Source organism: Ptychodera flava, chromosome 17 (genome assembly GCF_041260155.1).
Source record: "Ptychodera flava strain L36383 chromosome 17, AS_Pfla_20210202, whole genome shotgun sequence".
Lineage (NCBI taxonomy): Eukaryota > Metazoa > Hemichordata > Enteropneusta > Ptychoderidae > Ptychodera > Ptychodera flava.
The window spans coordinates 24,882,332-24,907,323 of NC_091944.1; the positions used below are offsets into that span (position 1 = coordinate 24,882,332).

The 24,992-nt window shown below is 37.3% G+C and overlaps 1 protein-coding gene across 4 annotated transcripts in view; it reads left to right on the top strand.

Moving 5' to 3' along the window:
• Positions 1 to 24,992, top strand: part of LOC139115857 (glycine receptor subunit alpha-4-like) — a 70,945-nt gene that overhangs the window by 35,889 nt on the left and 10,064 nt on the right. Inside the window, exons 1-7 of one of the 4 annotated variants that reach the window (XM_070678254.1) lie at positions 3,097 to 3,213; positions 6,132 to 6,438; positions 12,792 to 13,072; positions 21,648 to 21,758; positions 23,207 to 23,295; positions 23,494 to 23,561; positions 24,376 to 24,596. In XM_070678254.1, coding sequence (XP_070534355.1) covers positions 13,011 to 13,072; positions 21,648 to 21,758; positions 23,207 to 23,295; positions 23,494 to 23,561; positions 24,376 to 24,596 — 551 coding nt within the window. In that variant the 5' untranslated portion in view covers positions 3,097 to 3,213; positions 6,132 to 6,438; positions 12,792 to 13,010. Of the gene's footprint in view, positions 1 to 3,096; positions 3,214 to 6,131; positions 6,439 to 12,346; positions 13,073 to 21,647; positions 21,759 to 23,206; positions 23,296 to 23,493; positions 23,562 to 24,375; positions 24,597 to 24,992 lie in introns of those variants that run through there. The other 3 variants (XM_070678255.1, XM_070678257.1, XM_070678256.1) reach the window with 3 other exon arrangements.

Here is a 24,992-nt window from a genome sequence, read left to right on the forward strand (position 1 = left end):
GCAGGACAGGAATTGAGATGAATTATGATATGACAAATGCGGTTTTGGAACCAAACCTAAAGGTTTGAGCCTGAGGGTGAAGCCCGACAAATCCGTAACGGGCGGCTCTCGCTGAAAGAAAGAAGTAAATATACCATCCGGTGTGATAAGAAAGGGCCTTACTAGACATCTGCTCCAGACATGCTGACTGCATGATATCAATGCAGTAGTTTTGTGTGTGTTTTTATGGCCAGGAGGGAATAATCAGACGAACATAATTGTCAGTCAACACGGTGATCAGGACAGCCCGTATATCGATATCTGTGTATATGATGCATTCTGCCGCGACTAGCACACTATAATGCATCTGCTGATACTTCGACAGGTTTCCTTAATTAGTCAGTACCATATCCCATTTTAAAACTTCTCGCCCAATTAGCTGACTGTATCAGTTACATTTTAAGTTAGCTAAACGCGTGTCTAGCTAAAACGTTATTTTGGTGTTTGTTAGATCAGTGCTCGAGAAAGCCAGCCAAAAATACTCTAATATGAAGAAGACGGGTTAATCACCTATTAAAACTTTATAGGGTGTGATTGACTCCATTGCGATGGCATTTCTGCCGACCCTTACAGCCTAAATGAGTCGTTAGAAATTTTATCAAGTGTGCATCGAAGATACTCAATTGGCAATCTTTTCAAAATCTCCGTGGGAGATTTTTAAGGTGCGTCTTTCGACCCTAGGTCCTAGCTATTTATACATGTTCACACATTGTGAAATTCAAGCGGTAACGAGGAGGCACAAACATCCACCTTTGGAATTCACGGCAGTGTCTTTATTTTGTCTTTGTGATGTTATTGAGAGCAATTTTTGAGATGTGAGTGCCAAAAGAACCCCTGGATTCTTTCAAATGGCGCAGCACTGTTTATAAACAGTAATTTGAAATTTTGATGTCTGTAAAAATTGGAATAGATTGCCGGTGACTACACACCGTGATTCAGCCCGAGGTATCATGACATGCGTGCGGCTTTACCGCTAGAAAGGTGTGTTTTCACTGCGGAGTTCTGGTTATGAAATGCCCGATTTGAAACCTGAATATACATTGAGGACAGTCGCTAATGATACCTTATTATACTATAGGGGCTAGCGAGCAATGTATTCATGTTTTTATAAATATTGATAAATAACTACTATATAATTATCCATTTAATAACACAAGCTTGAACTGCCTATTCTATAGCTATACCTCATCAACTCTGCGAATTTGTAAGAAAGCAGTCCGTGTTATGCCTTTCCTAATCTCCTCCATTTGTTAGGGCGATGGCCGCCAACGTGTAGGATTATCGTACTGACAAAACAACTCGTTTCTAGTTCATAAGGTAATCGGCCTTGATAGTCACTCATTGAAACTGTTCATCTGTGCGCTGCCTCTATTCACTGTCCAAGCTTGTGTTATATGTTTTTTTGTCATGTATAATAATAGATTAATAAATACACATCTCGCTGTCCCCCGTGATTGTACTCGACAACTGCTTCCACCGGTCTGGCACGAAGCGGCTCAAAACGTGAGATGAAAACAACGTGACTGAAATATTTGCCGTTCAATTTCTACCTTTTAATTGTATTAGTGAGATATTTTACAACGGGCAACTTACGTCATTCTCAACAACGGTAAAAATAACAAGCGTGGTTGAGACAGGTGGGTATCGACATCACTGTGCTATATTTTTACGAGGTCGTCGAACTCTGTCTCTCTCTCTGTCTCTTCAGTTCTTGTGTACAAGCTTATGCATCAGCAAAGCTCGCTTTGCAAAACGCTGAATGCATGTCTGGCAAACTCATACGATGCCTGATGAAAGAGTTTAATTCGACGCTCGTGTTTTACCTTCCTCGTTTTAAACTTATGCCACTGCAACGCTAGTTCTCGAAAATCCTTGTAACTCGTCTCATTTCCTAACCATGACATGTACTTGTCAAAATACCATGGATGGTTCGCATTGTATTGGCAACTTGAACATTCGTCAGACTTGTACTGACAAAGTAGAACACGGTGAACTAGGTTGATGAAATGTTATCCCTGCTGCTTAACAAACAGTGATTTTGGAGGGAAAACATGAAGACAGCCATGTTTTACACAATTTCAGAGCCCTAACAATTTTATCATAAACACTTGATGACGCTATGGTTGCACCAAGCGCTCAACGTAGCGCATTGCAGACCATGTGTCAGGTTGAGCGATGAAAATACCGGAGTAACGTCGGAAACATGGCGCGGGCTTTTCCACATTAATCTCGGTGACCCTTTCGTAGCTAGCTACAAAAGCTACAGCTTTTGCATGATTCGTCGCGTGCTTTGTCAAGCTTTACCGGATCACAAAAGCCCTGATTACTAGGCCGTTCACTAGATTATCCTGACAGAACAAGTAGTCTATCAGCGAACGAGAGGGATGAGAGCGGACGCTAGCCGTAACTCTTCAGCCTGTGGGTTTCTAGCTTTCGCGAAGGATTCGGAAACAGCCTGAAGATTTTGTTTCGAAGTAGGTGGAATAGATAATGCTATTTCACACGTGTGCGCGATTATATCGGTATCACGCGCGAGAAGTCAAGCATAAACGTTGACATATTGTTGGCGAATACTGGAATAAGTTGAAACCCTATAGCGTGACAGTGTGCATTGTTGGCTATTAAACTACAAACAAGTGTTTTCTAATGTACGTGTTTTGGTGTGTAACCCATTCTGTGTTCATTCTCTATTCATGTTTTCGCCATGTGTTTGTGATGGTGCTTGGTGTCACAGAATTGCCACAGTTATGTTGCCAGCAAACACATCTGTACGGAGACGATTTGGTTTGAATACACGTATAAATATTTGAATTATGTGGTAATCCTACATCAATATATGGCCTCGAAGCAAACATTTCTGTCGAATATTACCCTAGTTTTTTAAAACTCTGCTTGTGGGATAATTGAACTGAGCTTAAAACAGTCATGAGTTGAAATACCCGAGACTCGAGTTATTGTCTCTGAATAATGGTCATCTCTCACTAATTGACTGCGAAACAAAGAGTTTTGAGCTGACAGATATCTGATGGTAATTTGCAACCGCGCTAGGGAGTCTGACTCATCTGAGCACAGATTGGAACGAAGCGCACAACCCCGGCATATCCTTTCAGGGGTGGCTATTGTCACCGGCACATTGTCACCACGTTGATCTCCCCGTACTGTTTGCTGTATCAGGCGTACTGCGGCATTTTGTAATATGACGCATTTTGTAACAACTTACGCAAAATGTAATAAGGGTATCAGCATTTTGTAATAAAATGGTCACGCATTTTGTAATAAGGGTATCAGCATTTTGTAATAAAATATTGTTTACGCGATTTGTAATAAGGGTATCAGCGTTTTGTAATAAAAGCGTTTTGTAACATTAGTTAACGCATTTTGTAATAATTATAAACATCCGCTGATATTGTGGGTATTTCATAATGCTTTGTGGTTTCTGAATACTTAAAAATGTAATAGCATATAATGATGTCGAGATAATATCTCACTACCAGTGCTAGGTATCATAATAATGCCAAGGGGTCTAAGTTTAACTGATTCCAGTATTAGTCCAACAATTATGAGTGTAATTGTTAGTAAAATAATCGTCCACTGGCGTTGGTTTCCTTATTTATTCCTTATTCCATTATTTTCACATATATGAAGCGCGATGTCACGACATTTTGTTAGAAAAAGTGAATTTGACATAAAGTGGAAAATAAACAAACGAAAGATTGCAGTATTCTAAGCAACTTCTATTCGTATGATATGTGTTTCTCTAAAGTTGATTTTCGATAATTTACGATAATAAGAGGCGAGGGGCACGTTAATATGTCAATGCTGACAGCTGATATTTATCAAAATATACTGAAATAAACACTGACGTGAAGCAGTCAATTAAAATACTGAATGATAATTTATTTTAATCATCCCATAGACAAGAACAAAATAAAGCTCTATCGACAGACCTACTACTTTTCCTTGTATGTAAAAGGTGACAATTCATATCTACTGAGCAATGGTTTTGTTTTTACAAATCTATTTCTTTCCCATTGTGTTCCTCCTTTGAATCTACGCTATCGCCCAATGGTAAAATTTGTCTAGCGAACGAGCTAGAATAAGCTGCCCTGCAATACTATAATTAAGCTAAATTTGACTCGCTATCCTACTGGTTATACCTGACAAATATCTGCCATTATCATTAAATGATAACAGCCATAGAAAGACAGATAGACAGAGAGACAGATAGACAGACATAAAGATAGATAGACAGGCATACTGAGGCACTCTTTCCTCCCTCCCTCCCTCCCTCCCTCCCTCCATCCCTACCTACATAGACGCAGAGATACATACATAGGCCTACATAGATACATAGATACATAGATATATAGATACATAGATACATAGATACATACATGCAATTTATACATACATACATACATACATACATACATACATACATACATACATACATACATACATACATACATACATACATACATACATACATACATACATACATACATACATACATACATACATACATTAATACTCAACAGGTCAGATATACTTCCGCTTTAGTAGCTAAAAAAGTCAAATCACTATAACATCAGATTATTCTGACTATTGTAGTTTAGTTTTGTTTAGTTTACTTTAGATTACTTCAGTATAGTTAAGGTTATTACGAAAATAACGAAAAGAATGTATAAAAGCACATACATGTGGTCATTAGCGCGCGTTTAGCGTGTCGGGCGATGCGTTGCACTAATAATGTCTGAGTGCTTTATACTTTGAGGTATTTTCGTAATAATCATTATTATACATTCTCCTTTTTTATCAAGAATATATGCACCCGTCGTTTCCGATGCATTATTCCATACACATTAGAGGCATATTATGCATCGCTTTCTTAACTGCGAGCGGGTTAAGGGTAAACGCCATCTTTGTTTGCGCGCTCATCCAACATTCGATGCACTAGCCGAGCAGCGATGTCGTGCCATATTTGTACAGTGCCGTCTCGATAAACACTTTCGTTATTACCTCATAATATTTTTCACCTTCAAACAGTCGTAAAACATTTACTTCTGTTTCTTTTATCAGAAATTATTTTCAAAGTACAGTATGGAGTTTCGTTCACAACAAGGAGGTGGCTGCCGGTGACAGACGTCGCGCTAGGGGTTTCCTCCATGTAAGCCATTCAATGACGCAATGTTTATCATCAAATATGAAAGTAAAGGGGTTATCGCATGCCCGTTGCGTGCCCGTTTTTACGGAAGCTCGATTCTATTGTTTGCGAAGGCAGATGTATAATAATTTATTTTTTGTTATTATATTTTACTTTATCAGAGTATCTACCTGTTGATTGCTGGTTGTCTGCCATACATCAGAAACAATGTCGTTATCCTCTATTTAATAAATCAACTGAGTGTGTATACCAATGATTCTCTCAAATATATGACAATAAAGCAGTCAAAATCTAGTAGTTACCTGCCTCAGATGATCAGTAGTAAAAATATTGATTGACAGCTATCTAAAATTAAGTCTTTCTAATTTGAAATGGAAGTCGGGGAGCGATCAATTTTTTGTACTTACTTACCGAGTAAACACACACTTTGTAATACCATTCCAAAGTCAATAAAATATTTGTTAATGGTTTAAAACTGGGAAAAGTTTTTAAAATTATTACAAAATGCGTTAACTGTTATTACAAAATGCGAATTATTACAAAATGCTGACAGCCTTGTTACATTTTGCGTAGACAATTTTTTATTACAAAATGCTGATACCCTTCTTACAAAACGCGTAGACTGGTTTATTACAAAATACTGCAGACGTTATTACAAAATGCGTCAGTTATTACAAAATGCGTTAACTGTTATTACAAAGTGCGAATTATTACAAAATGCTGATACCCTTGTTACATTTTGCGTAGACAATTTTTTATTACAAAATGCTGATACCCTTGTTACAAAACGCGTAGACTGGTTTATTACAAAATACTGCAGACGTTATTACAAAATGCGTCAGTTATTACAAAATGCTGATACCCCTTATTACATTTTGCGTAAGTTATTACAAAACACGTCAGTATTACAAAATGCCGCAGCACACAGGCGTAGCTTTCTTCGCACGCTGGCATGGACACTGCATCACCGGCAGTAACTGTAGAAATCAGAATTACGACTCATCCAGGTTAAAGTAGAGCTTTGTCGGCCGTGATGTCCTCATGTACTTTCCGTCTCTGTATTCTTAGGGGCTGACTCTGAAAAGTGACCGACGGTGACAAGTAAAGCCATCCTCACTGAACGCAGTTTTGCAAAATCACAGAAACCCAACACAGTTTTCTGGACGATTTAGAAACGACAGGACCTCTCAAGCAGAACACAGGATCTCACATTGATATAGAACACTATCTTTCAGGTAATGTATACATTAATTTTATGGGTTTTTTTTTCATTTTTAGCGCGTAAATTGAAATGTCAAAATATGAGCAATGGCGGCAGGCATAAGGTCCCGTTTATTCATTTGTCGTCTTAAACTTTGCTAGAAGTTATGAGAGAAGCAATAACATCAGAAACGATTTTCAGCACTAAAAATATCGTTTAAATAAGTAAAATTGGCACTACAAACGAAATAAAACAGACATAAATCATAATATTTCAGAACTTGAAGCAGTGTGATATATTTACTCACGGAGGAACACATTTTTGGAGTTCCCTTTTACTTATTTCTGTGTATAGATATATTCAGCGGATGGTTTTCACTGCATTTGAAGCCTCTTAGTCGGCCTTGGTTTTACAAATCCGACACGCGCGCGCTGTCGGCCCTGAGAAGGCCAAATTTATGTCGGGGCTGACAAATTGTATAATTATGTGAACTGCTTAGGTCGGCTCTGGGCCCATTTGACGTCTTAACATTTTGTCTAGGGTGAGATTGATAAGTGACCATGACTTGAACGAGCGGGAGATTCAAATATAGCGTGAATGAGGACCAAAATGTTTCTTTTCTTATCACTAATTTGGGCTAGGCCCAAAGTCGGCCCTGGGCCTAAATGGGAACCTAGCATTCACCAGTCATTGACAAAATGCCAGCATAAAGTTTTGATGGCGCGTTTAAAGTTTGGCTTTATAGGACGGCCTTGCACAGTTTATTATCAAAGATATAAAACTGATAAAAATGGTACCTTCACTAAGCGTCGGACTGCTAAAGATGCATTTCTAAAGTCATTTGAACATAAATTTGCCCGAATTACCACTGCCGGTGTAAACTAGCATGCAATACAATATTTTGTCATCATCACTATAGCTGAAACTGATCAATTAACTAAAAACGACAACGTGGAATATAGGCTTATACATGCAAATTTCCTGAATACATCTGTTATATTTGAATACTTTTGAAAGACAAAGACTGATGTTTGCCTTATGCATGTTATGTATTGTTTATATTTCATTTGGTGATACCCTTACATGCTATCGTAAGACATACTATTTAGCATGCTGGCCTGGTACGTAACAATAGTCAACCTGGGTATGATCACACTTTCAACTTTTCTCCCCATATCAACAAATGGAAACCTGCCTACCTACAAACTGCACTAACCTACACACATAGATAGATACATGGATAAATGTATACACACATAGATAGATAGATATATAGATATAGATAGAGATACATAGATAGATACATAGATACATACATACCTACCTACCTACCTACCTACCTACCTACCTACCTACCTACCTACCTACCTACCTACCTACCTACACACATACATACATACATACATACATACATACATACATACATACATACATACATACATACATACATACATACATACATACATACATACATGCATGCATGCATGCATGCATGCATGCATGCATGCATGCATGCATGCATGCATGCATACATACATACATACATACATACATACATACATACATACATACATACATACATACATACATACATACATACATACATACATACATACATACATACATACATACATAGATACATACATACATACATACATACATACATACATACATACATACATACATACATACATACATACATACATACATACATACATACATACATACATACATACTTACACTAGCGTTTCATATTGCAAAATCAATCCCTTTTCCGAAAATAAATTTTATCTTAAAATCAAGCTAATGAGATCTCATGTTTATTGTAATTGTTTCGTTGAAATCGTTTTAGACTTAATTACTTTATTCAATTGTTGCTAGATCTGCGAGATTAGATTATCTAAGATATAGTGCTTCGTGATAACTACCTTCTTCCTTAATTTACAATTAGAAGGCGATGAATATTCCATTTTAAATTTACTGTCTGTAATTGAGTAGAAAATTCCACATCTTGTCAACTGCGACAAAAAGCATTTTATTCGGCGTTTTAATTATTGCCGAACTTCCTTCTTAAAAATTATTATAGGAAGATTAAACCGGCCCATAGATGTGGAGTCAGAGACAGCGAGGCTTGTGGCTGAAAATTTGTTTGTTAATATGCATAACGTGTTTGTTATATACAATTTCATTGTTCGCTCCTAAAGCATGTTAAACGACGAAGAAGTTTGGCCTTGCAGATACGACGCACTTCAAAAAGTATCTGATATTGCTGTTGACTAACGAGTTTTCAGTACTGGCTTAAATTCTTTTGTTTTAGGTAGTATGCGCTTCGAAAGTGAAAGACTTAAACTTTTGCTCATTTTTTGATCAAAGAGTTTTTCAACCATTCTCTTTCAAAATCAAGAATAAAAATCGGGGGTTCCCGTGCAGATTTGGCTACCAGAGAAATAAATTACCCAAGATTAACCGATATTTGAAATTTAAAATGGCCACCATCCCCTGTTTACTGTATGGAGAAAAATAAAATTTTCGATTTTCCAAAAACTAAGACGGTGGAAAGTTTTCTTACACCAAGAGCTTTAAAATGAACCCTCACAAGTGGTATATCAGAAAAGAATTGTAGAAATTGAGACTCGGAAGATCGTCCTTGAGGCGCGTTCTACATAAAAGAACGTTTGTCGTCGCAGATATAAATCACATGTGTTATTGACAAGTTGAATCCTGGTTGCTTCCACATGATTTTCGGTATCGAACGAAAATTGCGTTTTTATAAACAAATAAAAAATAACCACATCAGAAATTACAAGAACTATGTTTTCATGATAACTTTTCTTTATTTTTTTCATAATTTAAAAAAAACACCTCGCAGGAGCAAAACTGCGGAAATACTCGCACGGGAAAAGAGAAGAGCCAAATGCTGGATAAAGACAAAATTTCAATCACTTGGTAATGATGACAACGGCAGCTTTCATGAACAGCTGGTATGCCATTTCAAACAGCTTATAATCTTTTGACCTTTCTGTCTGCAGTGTACAATATACAGTGAGGGAAATACCTAACTGGAATACAAACCAACATGCATTTGAGACGCTTTTTATAATTTTAATAGAATATGGACGATTCTACCTTACTTCATGAAGGTTTTCAAGTCACGGGTAACAGAGTATACACTTTGTCTTGTCGATGAATACGGATTGCAGTAGACTGGCCCCAGCCCCTTGGCTATTCTCGGCAGCTGTCACTGGCTTGCCGAGCACGCGTTCACCCAACGATCTGGGCAACAGCCTATACCACTGATGCAACAGTCGGCTGCAGTTTATATTCCTTCAATTTATTCTGTTTTGATACTGATATGCCCACAGACTTGGAGCAAGTCGACGATTGCAGCAGCAAAGCGAAATCCAGGCTAGATGCTGAAATCATTCGATTCATTAATTATGCAATGCATCATGGCTTGACTTTGCTTGGAACACGTAATTTACATGCTTTGTCAGTATTGACCCGGATGCGCATCGTGACTCCTGGTTAACAGCTATAGTAATTGTGAATTCTGATAGTTAGGATATACTTCAAATAACAGGTCAATCAATTTCAATGTAAGCTTACTAATTTAATCATGACAACTGGCATAATTTTTAAATATTGGTTCAGTTCTCCCTGAGAGATTTACGCCTATTATTAAGGTCAGCCCACATATCAAGCATCTGCAATTGGTAGCTAATTCTGACCACTTTATCAACTTTAGTTAATGAAGGGCAGATTGCAGTTAATTAAAACATTCACCGGATCAAATTTCATTAAGTCTCTCCGCTGCCTTTTAGGTTGGCATAAATCAAGACCATTCATAGGCACATACCAATAGCAGACTCTGCCGATGACCGCCAATACACGGGGGAAATTAAAATTTGAACAATAGCAGTGTTTTTTTTTCAAAAATTGATTGGTTTTACCTAATATGTTTACTTCCATTAAGGTTTCCTAGGGGACAGATAATTGAACTCTCAACGATTTTACAATTCTTTTCCGATCAACTACTTTCAGTGGCTCATTTTACAGAAAAAAAAATCACAGTCTTTGTTTATGGAAAATCGAAAATTTTGTTTACCCCATAGAGTCAAGACAGGGATGGCGGCCATTTTGAATTCCAAATATCGGTAAATGTTAGGTAATTAATTTCTCCAGTGCCAAACTTTGCACGGTGATCCCTGATTTTTATTCTTGATTTGGTAAGACAATGGTTTAAAGTTTTCTTTGGTAAAGTTGGAGCAAAAGTTTAAGTCCTTCACTTTCGAGGCGCATACTACCTTAAAAAGAGAAATTTGGCGTCGGTCAGGAAGTTAATTACCCACTGAGAAAGTTGGAAGAGTGTGAATATTCTTTCTTACAGACGTCGCTAAAAATTGATCGTTTGATAAACGCAGGAATACAAAATGGGCAATGCTAAATAGGCCTAAGTATCCAAATCTCAAGTGATTAAATTTCTCGGAGGGGGAGGGAATAAAATTATTCAAAAATTAAACATGCTGATGACTTTTTCTTATAATCATGTCTTCCATATGTCTATTTTAGGTATTGAATGCATGAATTAAAAAAAAACAGACATTTTTCGCAGACAACGACGGACGGTTAGCGGCATATAGCTGTAACGTTCTGGTACCGATATTAACAGCAAATGCCAGTGATTACAAAAAAACTTGGAAATGCACACCCAAAGAGCCATAGATCTGCGTGACTGATGTTTCTCTGGAATATATCATACGGAATGTTATCCCCCTGGATCCCGCTTATGACGTCACTCCGCTAGAGGATCAGGCGCTACAGTTTGTTTTACAATAACCCGAAGTACAGACATTAACATTGTCTGTCCAGCCGGCCGTCAATCTGGTGCAATGTCGACGGAGCATACGTCGGTGTTCGCACCAATCCGTCTTTAACCTTCAGCTCACCCATATCAGAGCAGTTGAACTGGGCTAGGCCTTACATTTCCCTTTCAGATGCCAGTAAATGAAATCTCGCTCAATCAAGCGGAAAACGGTGCGCCGATGGCGGATTTGAGAGCAACTATTATTCGTATAATACCTTCTGGTACAGATTGAGTTATTTCCTATCGAAACCGTCGCTCTGGTCACATCACGTGTCCATTTCCCCGAGAACATCGTTTTCATAGAAAGATCATTTTTTCTGACACAATCTTTGCTTTATAGTTCAAATATAATTTATTCTGGAACGACTGAGTTTGACCTATCGAGAGAATATAGAAGTGTTTAAAAATGGGTGTCCCACATTTCTGTGTCGATGGCCGGCGAGGTGAGGTTATTCTGCCTTTGCGTGCATATATAAATATTGAAACTAAATTTAGAAGTTATGTCACGTTAACATGCTATATTAGTCCTTGTTCAATGATCATGGAAAGTGAGATACTCAATGCCAGACAGTCATATGAGGTCAAGATAGAGCCCGTGAACGAATCCAGATATTCTGAAATTTTCTGTCTGTTATTAAAAACAATATGTAATAAATTGCGCTTGTTGTAGATTTATTGCACTTCTCTAAGCAAAGGTATTGGGAATGGATCGCGCAAGAAGTCCTCTATGATTGATCGGTTTTTTTGGAATTTTTGTCTCGTATGTTCTGTAGTCTCGCGCCGTACTGCGAGATTCGTTGCCTGCGTTGAATCACGCACTGTCAGTGTCCTAACTGGTTTTTAAAGTGGACCACAAGCTGATATCAAGGGTAATTAATGATTACTGGCGTGTAGGTACAAGACCTGCGGACATGATTTGAAGTAAAAAATGACGCTAGTAGGTGATCAGCTCAGCGAGAGGTACGGTTCAGCAACAGTGAGCGGTCAGGGTGAATAATGTAAGCTGTACGTAGTGTTGGGTCACGGCCGTACGTCACTATTGCCCTTTTCAGATCAACAAGGCTTGGTGTAGACTGATGGGTTTCGCAACTTGTTGATGCGGAGCAAAACAAGCATACAAACATTCAAACAAACAAACAAACAAACATGTATACGCACACACAAACACGTCAATCGAGTCTCTTCCTGGTTTACGTACGCGCGATTACACGCTAGTATTGAGGTCATCAGGAGAAAAGGCGCGCTGTGTGAAAAAATCCAGATCTGATTTATCTTTTCGCAGCCATTGGCTTGTGTGCTAGTTACACGTTGCAATTCACGCCTCCATCACTGTTCACTCTGATGTAGCGGCAGAATCAAGATGACCGGATTTTATTTGGCACAAAAAGAACTGTGAACCGTTTCCCAGCTACCTAAGCGTACACAGACGTACCGAGGCGTTGGAGTGGAACTGTTGCAGCCGTGTGGATACTCCAGCACAATTGTAACACGCATCCTCTATATCTACATCTATATCGTTGCAGGTCATACACGGATCTACACCATGTTAACACCAGCAGCAGCTCGCTGACTGAATCGTGGCGTTGTTTGCGTGTTCGACTGAATTTTCCCGGACGATCCAGTATCACGCGTGCATCCCCGCGTGCCAGAGGAACTCTCCCCGGGCTCTGAGTTCATATACATCTGCTCGTCGAGTCTGCTGTATGTAGGCAGGAGGAAGTTTAACAATATCTTACACAAAGATGAACGCAAAATTACTGATCACAATGTGTGTTTTGCTCGCCCATTATCCTGTACGTATCGGGTAAGTGAACGTTTATTATGTTTACAAGGACGAATTTTTCAAGTTCTTTAACTGGCCTGGACAGCTCGTGTATCAATCGTATAGGAATAACAACGCTGAAGAACAAAACATAAGGTTCTGGCTTTCTATCGAGCGATTTTCTTTTTACTGACATAATCTTTGTACCGTCACGTGTTTCATTTTTAACAGCTTACACTGTATTCACTTTATCGGACAGAATCCGTCGCTTAACACGACGAGTCCCCACCACGTTGAATTACGATTTTGTACCAACTGGTATCGACGCATGATCATTCAATCGCCCTGCGGCGACTACTGAGTGAGACATGGTACCTTACTCCGAATGCAAAACCGACAAATTAGTAGCAATAAGTCTTGAAAGATGAGTATTTTCACACCATATCGCGACTCAGTGCAAGTTCGTGCACGATGATTAAGTAGAATTCGACCGGCACCGAGTCTGCTGTAATTTAAGACGGCTTTTTAAAACCCTGACTATGCCACCGAGAGTCATTCACCGTGGGTTTTGCACCATTTGGATCGCAAGACGTTTGCAAAAATCGATTGATGATGAGATGAGTCCACGGCATTGTTAAAAGTACGCTTTCAAAAGAACATGAGCGTGTATGTACAGCTTGTCACTTGCAGAATTTAAAACTAGCCCTACTGTAGACTGGACCCAATAAATTTGCGACTTGTACTTATTAATAAATTGACCACGAAGCAATGAATATGATAAATAAAAAATAAAAAAATAAATAAATAAATAAATAAATAAATAAATAAATAAATAAATAAATAAATAAATAAATAAATAAAAGTTTATGCGAACCACTTTATAGTAATAAGTGCATCAAAAACTAAAGTTTAATAACTGTTGCCCATTTGCTCATTGTGTCGATTGGCAGTATTCTAGGGGTCCAGAAATAAAAATGCGCGCCTCTACACTGTATCATGCTACCATTAAGTTGATTCAGAATTCCTTCGTACTCCCTGGTTTAAAGTACAAGAGTGCTTGTGTTGACCATTATTATATTTTCGGAAATGAAAAAATTCAATCCGCAAAGACTATCAGATGTTTTGGGTTTATCAATGTGAAGATTATCGTGCACTATTGCAATCATGTCGAAAATGGATATTTTGCTTTCAAAATAACACGACCTTGTGCTTACGATTTACAAAACAGGACGAAGTCGGTCGAATTAATGGTTTAGTAGGCCGATAAAATGAAATACCTTCCTTAAATCACCCGATATACATTGTATCAAAAAATACCCATAGCTTGCATTGTGTAGTGTCTTCCTTTCGTTCACTGTAGTATAACCGAAAAATCATTGGCTCATACTGGCAGAGATGGTAATTTATGATATAACTACTTTATCTGTTCCATTTGGAAGATAAGTTGCAACTATCATTCACCAGTTTTTTTTTGAGAAGATACAGAACAAAGTCCACGATACTTTGCTGATGGAAAATGGCAAGAGTCACAATGATCAATAAGCGATTTTCATGTACTTAAATAACTAAAGCCGGAAACTGTTGAAGGTAATAAATTGCAGCACACCTGCGACGATATGCATAGATACTGCTCCTCAGTGTTTTTTCGCTGTCGCAAGAGTCTGTAACCATTGTAGATGAAATGAAAATATATATATATATATATATATATATATATATATATATATATATATATATATATATATATATATATATATATATATGGATTTCATCTACAATGGTTACAGACCCGAGCACTGTATACTTATATATATGTATATATATATATATATATATATATATATATATATATATATATATATATATATATATATATATATATATATATATATATATATATATATATATATATATATATATATATATATATATATATATATATATATATATACATATATATAATATAAAACACTGATTCTTTCTTCCTTGTAAATGTTAAAACGGAATGGGTCGCATGGATGTTACCGTTTTTGAACGATGTGATCCGGTTAATGGCTTTGTTTAACAGAAACTTGCTATCTTTAGACAAGTTGCGGCGGGACGATTTGATTCAGAATGAAATGCGCGCTCATTATAAATTTTGTATTCCCGATATTCCGTTTGGAAAAGACGTCTTTTTGTTCTTACTAACATTTCTCATGATTGCATCCACAAATGTACGCGAATCGTTGGAAATGGCCCCATTGACATATTCTCATACATTACCACGTGATATACCCTGCTCCTTATATCTGCTGCTGCTTTCGTACATGTACAAGGCGAATAGCAAAAACATCTTTTAACATTGAATATCTTCACTTTATTGATGGCGCTCTGAACGATGGCGAAGTTGCCTCAGTAGCGGATATTGTCACAATAATCGTGACTTATTAAACAATAATATTGCGGGTAACCAGCTTTTAGACGCAATTTAGATACGCCTTTCCACTCCATAAAGACATAAATAGGATGCAGCCATTTGTATTCAAAATATCAACGCAAAAATTCCAGGTAGTTTTGTACGTTCGCATAGTAAGCTTTCGTTAACGAGTAATCCGTGAGCCAATAAACTGTTCATTTACTAACCAACCTGACCTAAATGCTCGTAAAAGGTTAATTTTCGCGGAAATGATTTATCCATTCCGCCTGACAAAGGACTCAAATGATTGAATAAGCCTTAATCCACATCCCTGACAACTCGTTCCAGTGAGATCCGCTTTGAGCTGGGTAGCATATCATCTAATAAAGTTGGCTCTCTGCATGGAAAGCGTAATCTACTAGGATCATTAAGCGAACTTCAAGATTCGGTACAGCCAATTTGTATGATATCGCGACAAGGGCAAGGCCTTGTATATTTCATAGATTTAAAAGCCAAGGCCCCCTTGCAGTGGCCGTTACGCACCCAGGAAGGGCTAAATTTACAAATTTATTGACTTTAACATCGTTCTTGAAATTGAAGAGGGCCAATCCGGCGAGAGAAGTGAATATTTCAGCGACAATAACAGCGTCTATTAATACTGTCATTCAGTAAAAATCATGTTGACAGCTATCTATTCATTAAGAGTGCCACTTCCATGCACCCTGAACTCTGTAGACCGTAAGCTTTCTATGCACTCACAATAGTGACTTAATGTAAAAAAAAGTCACGTGATGTTCGTATCCCGCGCGGAATAAATGACGGAGTTATTATATTCCCCATTCATTACAGTGAGATCGCTCTGCTTTTCATCGCTGCTGATTTTTTGCCTTTCACTCTGCTTCCTTCCCATTGTCAGTGAAACAATTTGGAGATAGAGCCTGACAGCCACCCGGGTGCCTCGACAAGGATTTACTCTAAGGGTCGACAAGAGTCGAGTTCTCTCTGTCACAACTAAGCACTTCAAGAGCAGTGTAAAGAGTGACCTGTTCAAACAAGGCTGGCGGCTGTGTTAGCAAATATACATATGTTCCAATGCACAAGCTCTTACTTGTAACCACAGTAAATGTGTTTTAAATCAATACAGCCTATAGGCGGCTGATATATATGTCTAGATGAACCGTGTATACTTCAACTGTCGATACGTCGTAATTAACCCTTTTCCTGGAATCAAAATTTTTCAAAGTACCGCACGTGTAAATACTGTCTTACATCAGCCCTAGTAATATGGATCAATTATTTCTAGTTGCTATGTACTTTATGTAAATAGAAATGCATATAGCCAAAGAAATATCCTACTTTGCTGTCAAAACAGAATCGCTAACTCCCAATGCACACTGGGATGAGTTGATATATATGTCAGGGTCATATTAGAAATGGCATGAAATAATAAATATCGTCTCATTGTGCAACAAAATATTTGTTCATTTCTATCAGATCGAGACAGCTTATGTAAAGGTGATAAGGAGTCGAGACCTATTTTTCTGTCACATACATGTATGTGATTGTTTTGTGCAAAATAGATCAGATTACATGTCGATGCAGACATATATAGTTTGTTATTAAAAGGTTCGCCCGTCCTTTTTTCGTTCTATTTGAAGTACGATGGCATTTACAGATATGTGAACCTTTCAAATGCGTTTTGTTGTTGCCTCATTTTGCTTGATGTGCCATCAAATGTTGCAAAAAAAGTTCCACGCTCAAAGAAAATGTATTTATTCATACATTTTGCCTTCACATTCCGCGGGAAAGCTTTTACGGACAAGACATTATACATACTATTAGTCACATACCTGAGAGCTACCGTCACGAGTCACTCATCAAATACTACCCGACTATCAGTACAAACGCGCGCCGCTTCTTCGACACGATGGTGCTGCGAGGCGAAAAGTGAACACACCATCGTCATTCAGCAAGTATGTCATGCAAGTATCCTTCGCTTTCAACAAAAAGTGGTCAATTTAATCATTGGAACTTTCAACTTGTTGCCATGACAACCGAAGCATTGCCGACTAGTGTCTCGAAAAAAATTGGGCGCTGATTGCTTCAAGATTTGAATTTCACCTACGATCTGTTTCACATATCATATCATTCTTTAATTTCGCCGTGTTACACATTTACATTTTGTATATTTGACTAATATACATTATATATATATATATATATATATATATATATATATATATATATATATATATATATATATATATATATGTGGTGTGTGTGTGTGTGTGTGGTATAAATATATATATGTGTGTGTGTGTATATATATGAATAAAATGTATATATATAAAGTATTTGACTGATATGCATTAATAATATATATATATATATATATATATATATATATATATATATATATATATATATATATATATATATATATATATATATATATATATATATATGTTCATCACACATGGGTTTTTTAAGTACATGCAGAATGTGTTAATAAGCTACACATTAGAGTTACCGCTTCATTCAACCGTTGTTTAGAAAAACAGGAAGTCATTATGGTCTTAGGTAAAATAGCGGGCAATTGCCTTTTTGTTTACTCGAAAGACGTCATTGACTGCCCCCTCCCCCGTGTTCTGGCCATAGTGATCCGTCTTAACCAAGACCACGACCCTAGGTATGCTTTTCTTCAACAAATAGTGATATTTCTTTCCTAAGACCCGAGAGACTTCCGTGTTTTCTAACCGGTGATTAAATGAGTCGGCGACTTAGATATCTGGCTTATCAGCACATTCTGCTTTGGCAAAACGTGTGTGATGACCGTGCAATTGTTCACAGGCAAGCTGCAAGACCTGTATGACCTGTTGGTGCTTGAAATACGGTGTGGAATGGTTGTTTGGTGTCTTTCATGATTTTGAGCGCTAATTAGAGAAACATGTTACACTGACCTCGTTTTTCAAGTTTGCGATTTGTTACACGAAGCTTCCACCATGCCAAATAATGTTATCTCTAACAGTCGCTGTTCGTTTTGGAATTTTGACTCTTTAGAAGATAGCGAAAAGACAAACACTCAAATTAAACTTGCAATAATAAGCTATGTTTTAACATCTGAAACAAATTATTTTCATTTGTTTATTTAGAGACTGAGGTTATGTCATATGACATAACAGACCTGCTTTTGACGTGGATATTTCATGCGTGTACGTACGGTTGAGAAGATGACTATCATTTAATGTGGCAATTCGTTTGCAACCTAACCTCCAGCTTTCGAGCAGTGTCTCTAAAAGCTGTCAGTAATGACAACTTTTTAATTTTTGAATTCTAGTTAATCGATTACTTTAAAGCTGAAGATACAAAATTATCACTGTAACATTTGTTCAATATAGTGTCGTCGGTAAACTTATATGTGACAGTAAGCAAAGAATAATTATTTCTCTTCACTTTTAACTTGAATGACAATTTCGGATCCCTTTTCTTCTTCGTCGTAGACGAAGCTATTATCTGTGCACGACGGCGTTTCTTTGGAATTATCAATGATCTGTTTATGCTGTTTATGCAATTTGGGTTGAGGGTTAGCCCATAGTACAGTCAAATATATAGCCGAAAGTTTCAAAACGGTTTTCACGGCACGCAGACCATAGAGAGAAATATGTACTAACTACTTTAAATCATTCTTTCGGCGTAAACCATCTTGTGCACTCTATCCCATTAATTGTCATGATCCAAAACAATTTGTCCAAACAAGTGCTAAAATTAGCAAGATCTTGCGGGAAAACATAGTAAATCAATTTTACACATGCAGAATTCACGCACAAAATATAAATAAATGTTACTGTCCCCGCCTTAATGGGTCTTTATAATCGCACGATATTATTCGCCACCGTCGATGTTTAACAAATATTGCTGGTACGAGATTTGAGTTGTGTCTCCCAAAAAGTGTCAAAACTAGCACTTTTCTGGGCCTGGCCTGCTTGGTACAATGGAGCATGAATAACAGCCAGTAACAGGCAATCTATTAAATTACAACGATAAAGATCACGTTTTACCGAAACTGTTAGTGCTTCGCAATGATTTGTTTTCATCATATAGGCTCTGCCATCTGTCGTGAGCTCTCTTACTAGAATGCAACCCCTATAGTAAGCCAAGAGGGTCAGATCTAGCCCTAAAAGCAGCATACCCTACGAAGCAAAGTCTTTTGTACGTGTAATGTTTCACGAGCTCTCAATGTCCTTAGATACTGTGTTATCGTCAAGGGTACGGTAGCGTAGAAAAAGTATATATCATACGCTTAACTTCGCCCGATGCTCAATGTCCAGTTTAAGTGTGTCAACCCTGAATAGTACTATCCCAGCCTACTGCAGTTCTGTTTTTACAGATGCCGCTCGAGTTACAGAATACAACTGTGACATAAATATTGCATTAGGATTCTTTTTACTTTTGATGAAGGAGTTAAAACAGTGGCGACTTCCGTGGCATTCGCTTGTTAGTTAATGAGAATTCCAGTCGTATATGTATTTGGCAAAACATTGAAGTAAGGTCGTCATGCCAAAAATTCTAGAATCGCAAGAGGGCAGATTCTGACCCTGGGACAATCCGACTCCGTCGCCACCTTCGATGAGCTCCTTAAAACGTTTAAGGCACGATATCATTAGTGCATCATTGTTCGTCAATGACCAGACATCATGAAAATACATTTTCCAAGGGAAGGCGATCGCCTTTTCGGCAACAGGATGTTAAGAAGTTACCTGCACAAAGCAAATAAATGCTTATCTGTTCTATAATGTCTTATGACAAGTATTTCATCGACTCGTCCCACAAATCATGTCATTTGTTCAATGTAAGATGAGGCAAAATAATTTTCTCCTGGAAAGCAATTCCCAACGGTCCTTTTAATCGTGCATTATAGGGTACTCTTCTTACTTTCATGAATTCTTATGTGAATTAATGTGAATACAAAAACAATGAGTTATCAAAGGCCATGCTCGTGTATTTTTATGCATTTACAACAGTGCATTGAAAAGTATACTGTGACGCCTTTCTGACAGTATTGTTACCCTTCATAGCTGTTGGTTAGTTCTCCATAACTGTTTAGGTACAAAACCCTACGATCATCGTATTGGAGTAAAGGTGACTTATGCGAATAGTTAATCGGCAATACGCTGGTATAGTAACCACTTTTTACGATTTACTTAAGGTTTATCACAATCAGGCATTTGACGACTCAAAAGAGAGTAAGATCCTTTCGCTTTTTTTTCTTTCCTTCATGCGTTCGTTCGATTCCGCTTTCATGGAATGAATTTTCAATGATACTGACGGTTATTTCCTATCAGTATTTTTGTTTTATTGTGGCCCGAGAAACTTCAAAGAGACTACTTACATATCAGAACGAAGAACTGGAAGTTACATTACTATATTATTAAAATATTGTGCTCATACACTCGAAAGCCTCTTTTTCTATAGACATTTATCCGGCTCGTTCTCACACGAAGCGATGAACCGTTCTTCTTTCTCTATGTTGCGAAAAGAAAACTCGGGAAATTAAGCAAAGTTGGCACTTTTTCGCGCCTATTTAAGTAAATAACGCCTTGGCGATAAACAATAAAAATGGACAGTTAAGGTTATGCAAAACCTGCTAATAAGATTTAGTTAGCTGAATTTTCTTGTAGGTCTATTTCAATTTATTTTTTATGCAGTGAATCTCCACGTCGTACAAAGTACAGGTTCTGGCTATATTTCATTGCTTGCTAAACACGACGTGTCTATACATTGTTCGCTTGACCGACGATAATTTTATGCAATGGTCATGCGTCCAATTTAAAGGCTATAAGGTTGTAATACCCCAAATGATAATTATAGAGATTTCTCCATCACGTATGTTCATATATTCTAATTTTTTTAATCATTTGATCTTTCCCTTGAAGTACAAATAAAGATTTTTCACTAATATTACTGATTGAAAAATATCTTTCCTGCAACGGCATGCATATAAAAAGTGCATATAGGCCTACTAGGTAAGCATACGGTACGGACCCGATTGATGAATATGTGTGATACATATTGCAAAGTCTGTAATCTGTAAACCGAAAGGACTTTGATGCAAAAAGAGATCGAATTCGGAACTTTGAGTAATTACATAAGTACGATTACATCTAATAAGGGTTGACTTGACCGTTTACAGTTCATAATTGTAACGTTTTCTTTCGACAGGGGGTATGGGCGAGCAGGTCGACTCAGGAGTATGGGAGTTTCCCATTGTATGGGCAATTCAGAGACAATTGTACCTAATTATTTAGACACGGCCTCGACCTTGTTTTCAGGGTAAGCACCAACGTCAGGGGTCGGCCATGTTGAATTCGCACTCGCGCGCTTCATGGGCGCAGTGTCGGCCATTTTGGTGTGACCGACCTCTGACCGTTGTGGCACATGCGTATGTTGCACGCAGTTGGTTATACCAACGAGGTATCAGTGTATCGTGCGGCTTTGACAAAGTGCCTGCTTGCTTAATGAATGACTGATCAGATTCCATATACACATATCATATACAGTGTTTTCATCCATCAATACACAATAAGGATTGGCGTTGTTCTACAATGCATTACTTACACTTTTGATTGTCTTAAATGTACAATCATTATCATCCTTTCTCGTCATAAACTTCATAAAGTGTTGTCTAAGTTAGAATTGCCAAATAGCTTCCCTTTCATGCCTTTCACTTTCTTATGAATTAAACCCGTCGATATGTTTGGCCATGATTGTACTTTCATACTCTTCAGATAATGTCTTCTTTCAGATATATATATATATATATATATATATATATATATATATATATATATATATATATATATATATATATATATATATATATATATATATATACATACTATCTAAAAGAAATCAAGTAATCACCTGACAAAGCAAAGAACTGAAAATATCCATACTTGTACGTTTTCTTGGTTCATATAACAAACCAGGGTTATGTAGCAGTTGCGCCGGTTTTGCTTTGTGCTCCTTCCCTTGTCCATCCTCTGCTCTTAAACTAACACAATCCTAAAAATCCATGCCAGCAGCCTATGCTTGAGTATTTGAGTTAGATTCTAATTAACAAGGTAGGACGGTCCAACCATTCTCTCGCCTTAATTCCCGAAGCATTATCTACATGCAGTGCCCAAAGCTTTGCGCTTACGAGCCGGTCCCTTTGGCTGACCTAAGATCTCGCATTGAAATAACATGGCCTGATTTCCAGAAACAAAAAAAACACTTCCCTGGCTATCCTTGATTTTAGTTTTATGTAAACTCTCTACTCCGTACATAAAGTCACAGATCGCATGTTTGTATATTCTCTCTACCCACCTTCTGCTGTAGCATGTGAAAGTAACTGGCTGTTTTGAATCAATATGATGCCCAGCTGCAAGCATGTAGTATAGCCCTGTACCGCACACACTACGCGCTGCATGTATCTTGCAAGCCTTAATAATCTGTGTGCATTTGTGGACCAGTATTCGATCTGGTCTTAATCGCTTTGGCAAGAGCATAAGCCTGGCCGAATTCGTAATTTGCAAATACGTGTAAGTGTATGTGTGCGTATATAGCAAGGACGAAAATGCATGCGATTCGGTTTTGAAAGTTTAAATCCAAAAGATTTAAAGTGAAAGAATTTTCATGCGTCGATTGAAGTAATTAATCGTAAATGTAGCTTTGAACTCCCAGTAGAGTGAACTTTCTCATAGATTGAAGGTAACAAAATGTCTAATTTGTCTCCCCAGATCAAAGGAGGATGGTCATACAGAAGATCTGCGTCTGCTGAAAGACTTGGTCAATTCATACACGAGTAAGATTCGTCCGACGACTTCCGGTAGGTGATAGGAGAACTTTTACCTGACCTTTATAAGTTAAGCTGCAAATTGAATCTGTAAATAAAAAAGGGTCGAAAGATATGTGAATAGGAACGACTAAACATGAACGCAATAAAGATATATGAAAACCAATACAATCAGATAAACGCTACAAATGACTTTGCGTTGAAATAACGTGTTTCTGTCATCCGTAACAGGAAAACCCACGGAGGTGACATGCAACATCAACATTAATAGCTTTGACTCTGTGTCAGAAAGTAGTATGGTAAGCACATTTTGATTTAATTTCATCAATTCGTAAAATGTTGACACACGCGATTGCGAACTTTACATAGGAAATGAGCATGAATAATACACGAACCATCTTATTACTCGTGAATTTAGAATATGACATTCAGGATCCAGTAAATAGAATAACCGGATGGGCAAATACTCTTTTGTGAAGAGTTTATTATTTAACGCATCGTAATGTAAGTGGACCGTCGACAATCGGCGAAGGTGGATTTTTTCTTGATAGCTGCAACGTTGACATGTTATGTCATCATTGTAGGTGCATGGTATCGCCGCTATGTAGATTAATTTTTTACGTTATCTGTAAGCAAGTCACACGATTTCATATTTAAATAGTCTGCCGATTGAACTAGCATTTAAATTCGCTTATTCATCATCAAAGGTTATCTTGTAAATAATGCAAGAAGCATGGTACCAAAATGTCACACAAGATCTACGCAAAGTGCTGCCGTTTTTCTGTTTTTTCAGATAATGCAATTTAAAGAATAATTGATAATATTTTGTCACTCTATTCTATGCATGTTATTAGTTCCTGTTGAAACTTACCATCCCGCCAATTATAAGCCATCGAGTATGCTCAACAAAAACCTGCCGGTTGATTATAACTTTGTTGAAACAATGGCTGCTTCATATAAGTTGATTAAGTTCGCACCGATCGTATAAGTTGGATAATTTTTCAAACTTAATAGAATGACAAAATATTTGAAACATCACGTTGCCAGCTGTGCTGTGTATTTGAAACACCATTCGAGGCAAATATATAACGTTAAGTCACTTCTATACGCCAGGATTACGAGGTAACAATATTTCTGCGGCAAGCGTGGAACGATCCCCGTCTGTGTCACAACGCCTCCAAATCCATCGTGTTCAGCGGCGGCGATATCTTAGAACTGGTGTGGGTACCCGATCTTTTCTTCACAAACGCCAAAGAGATCAAACTTCATCAGGCGCCTAAAGACAATCTCCTTCTACGGATCTATCCCAACGGAGACGTCCTCTACAGTTTAAGGTCAGCAATAGTTCACAAGTCACGGAATCATAGTTTTAAATAACTGAAGGTTCTAACGTATTGTATATTACATCGAAATGTAGTGAATCCATATTTTTCAAATCATAGAAACTCTGTTATTGGTAATAAGAGAGAGGTATGTGTGTACCTGCTTGTGTGTGTGTATGTGTGCGTGTATATATATATATATATATATATATATATATATATATATATATATATATATATATATATATATATATATATATATATATATGTTGTTCATTTATATATATTTATTTATGTGTGTGTTGTGTCTGTATACATATATTATACGTATATATCATGCTCATCATGCTAATTATACGTAGACACATCAACATATAATGTTAATTGATATATATGTAATATTAATAT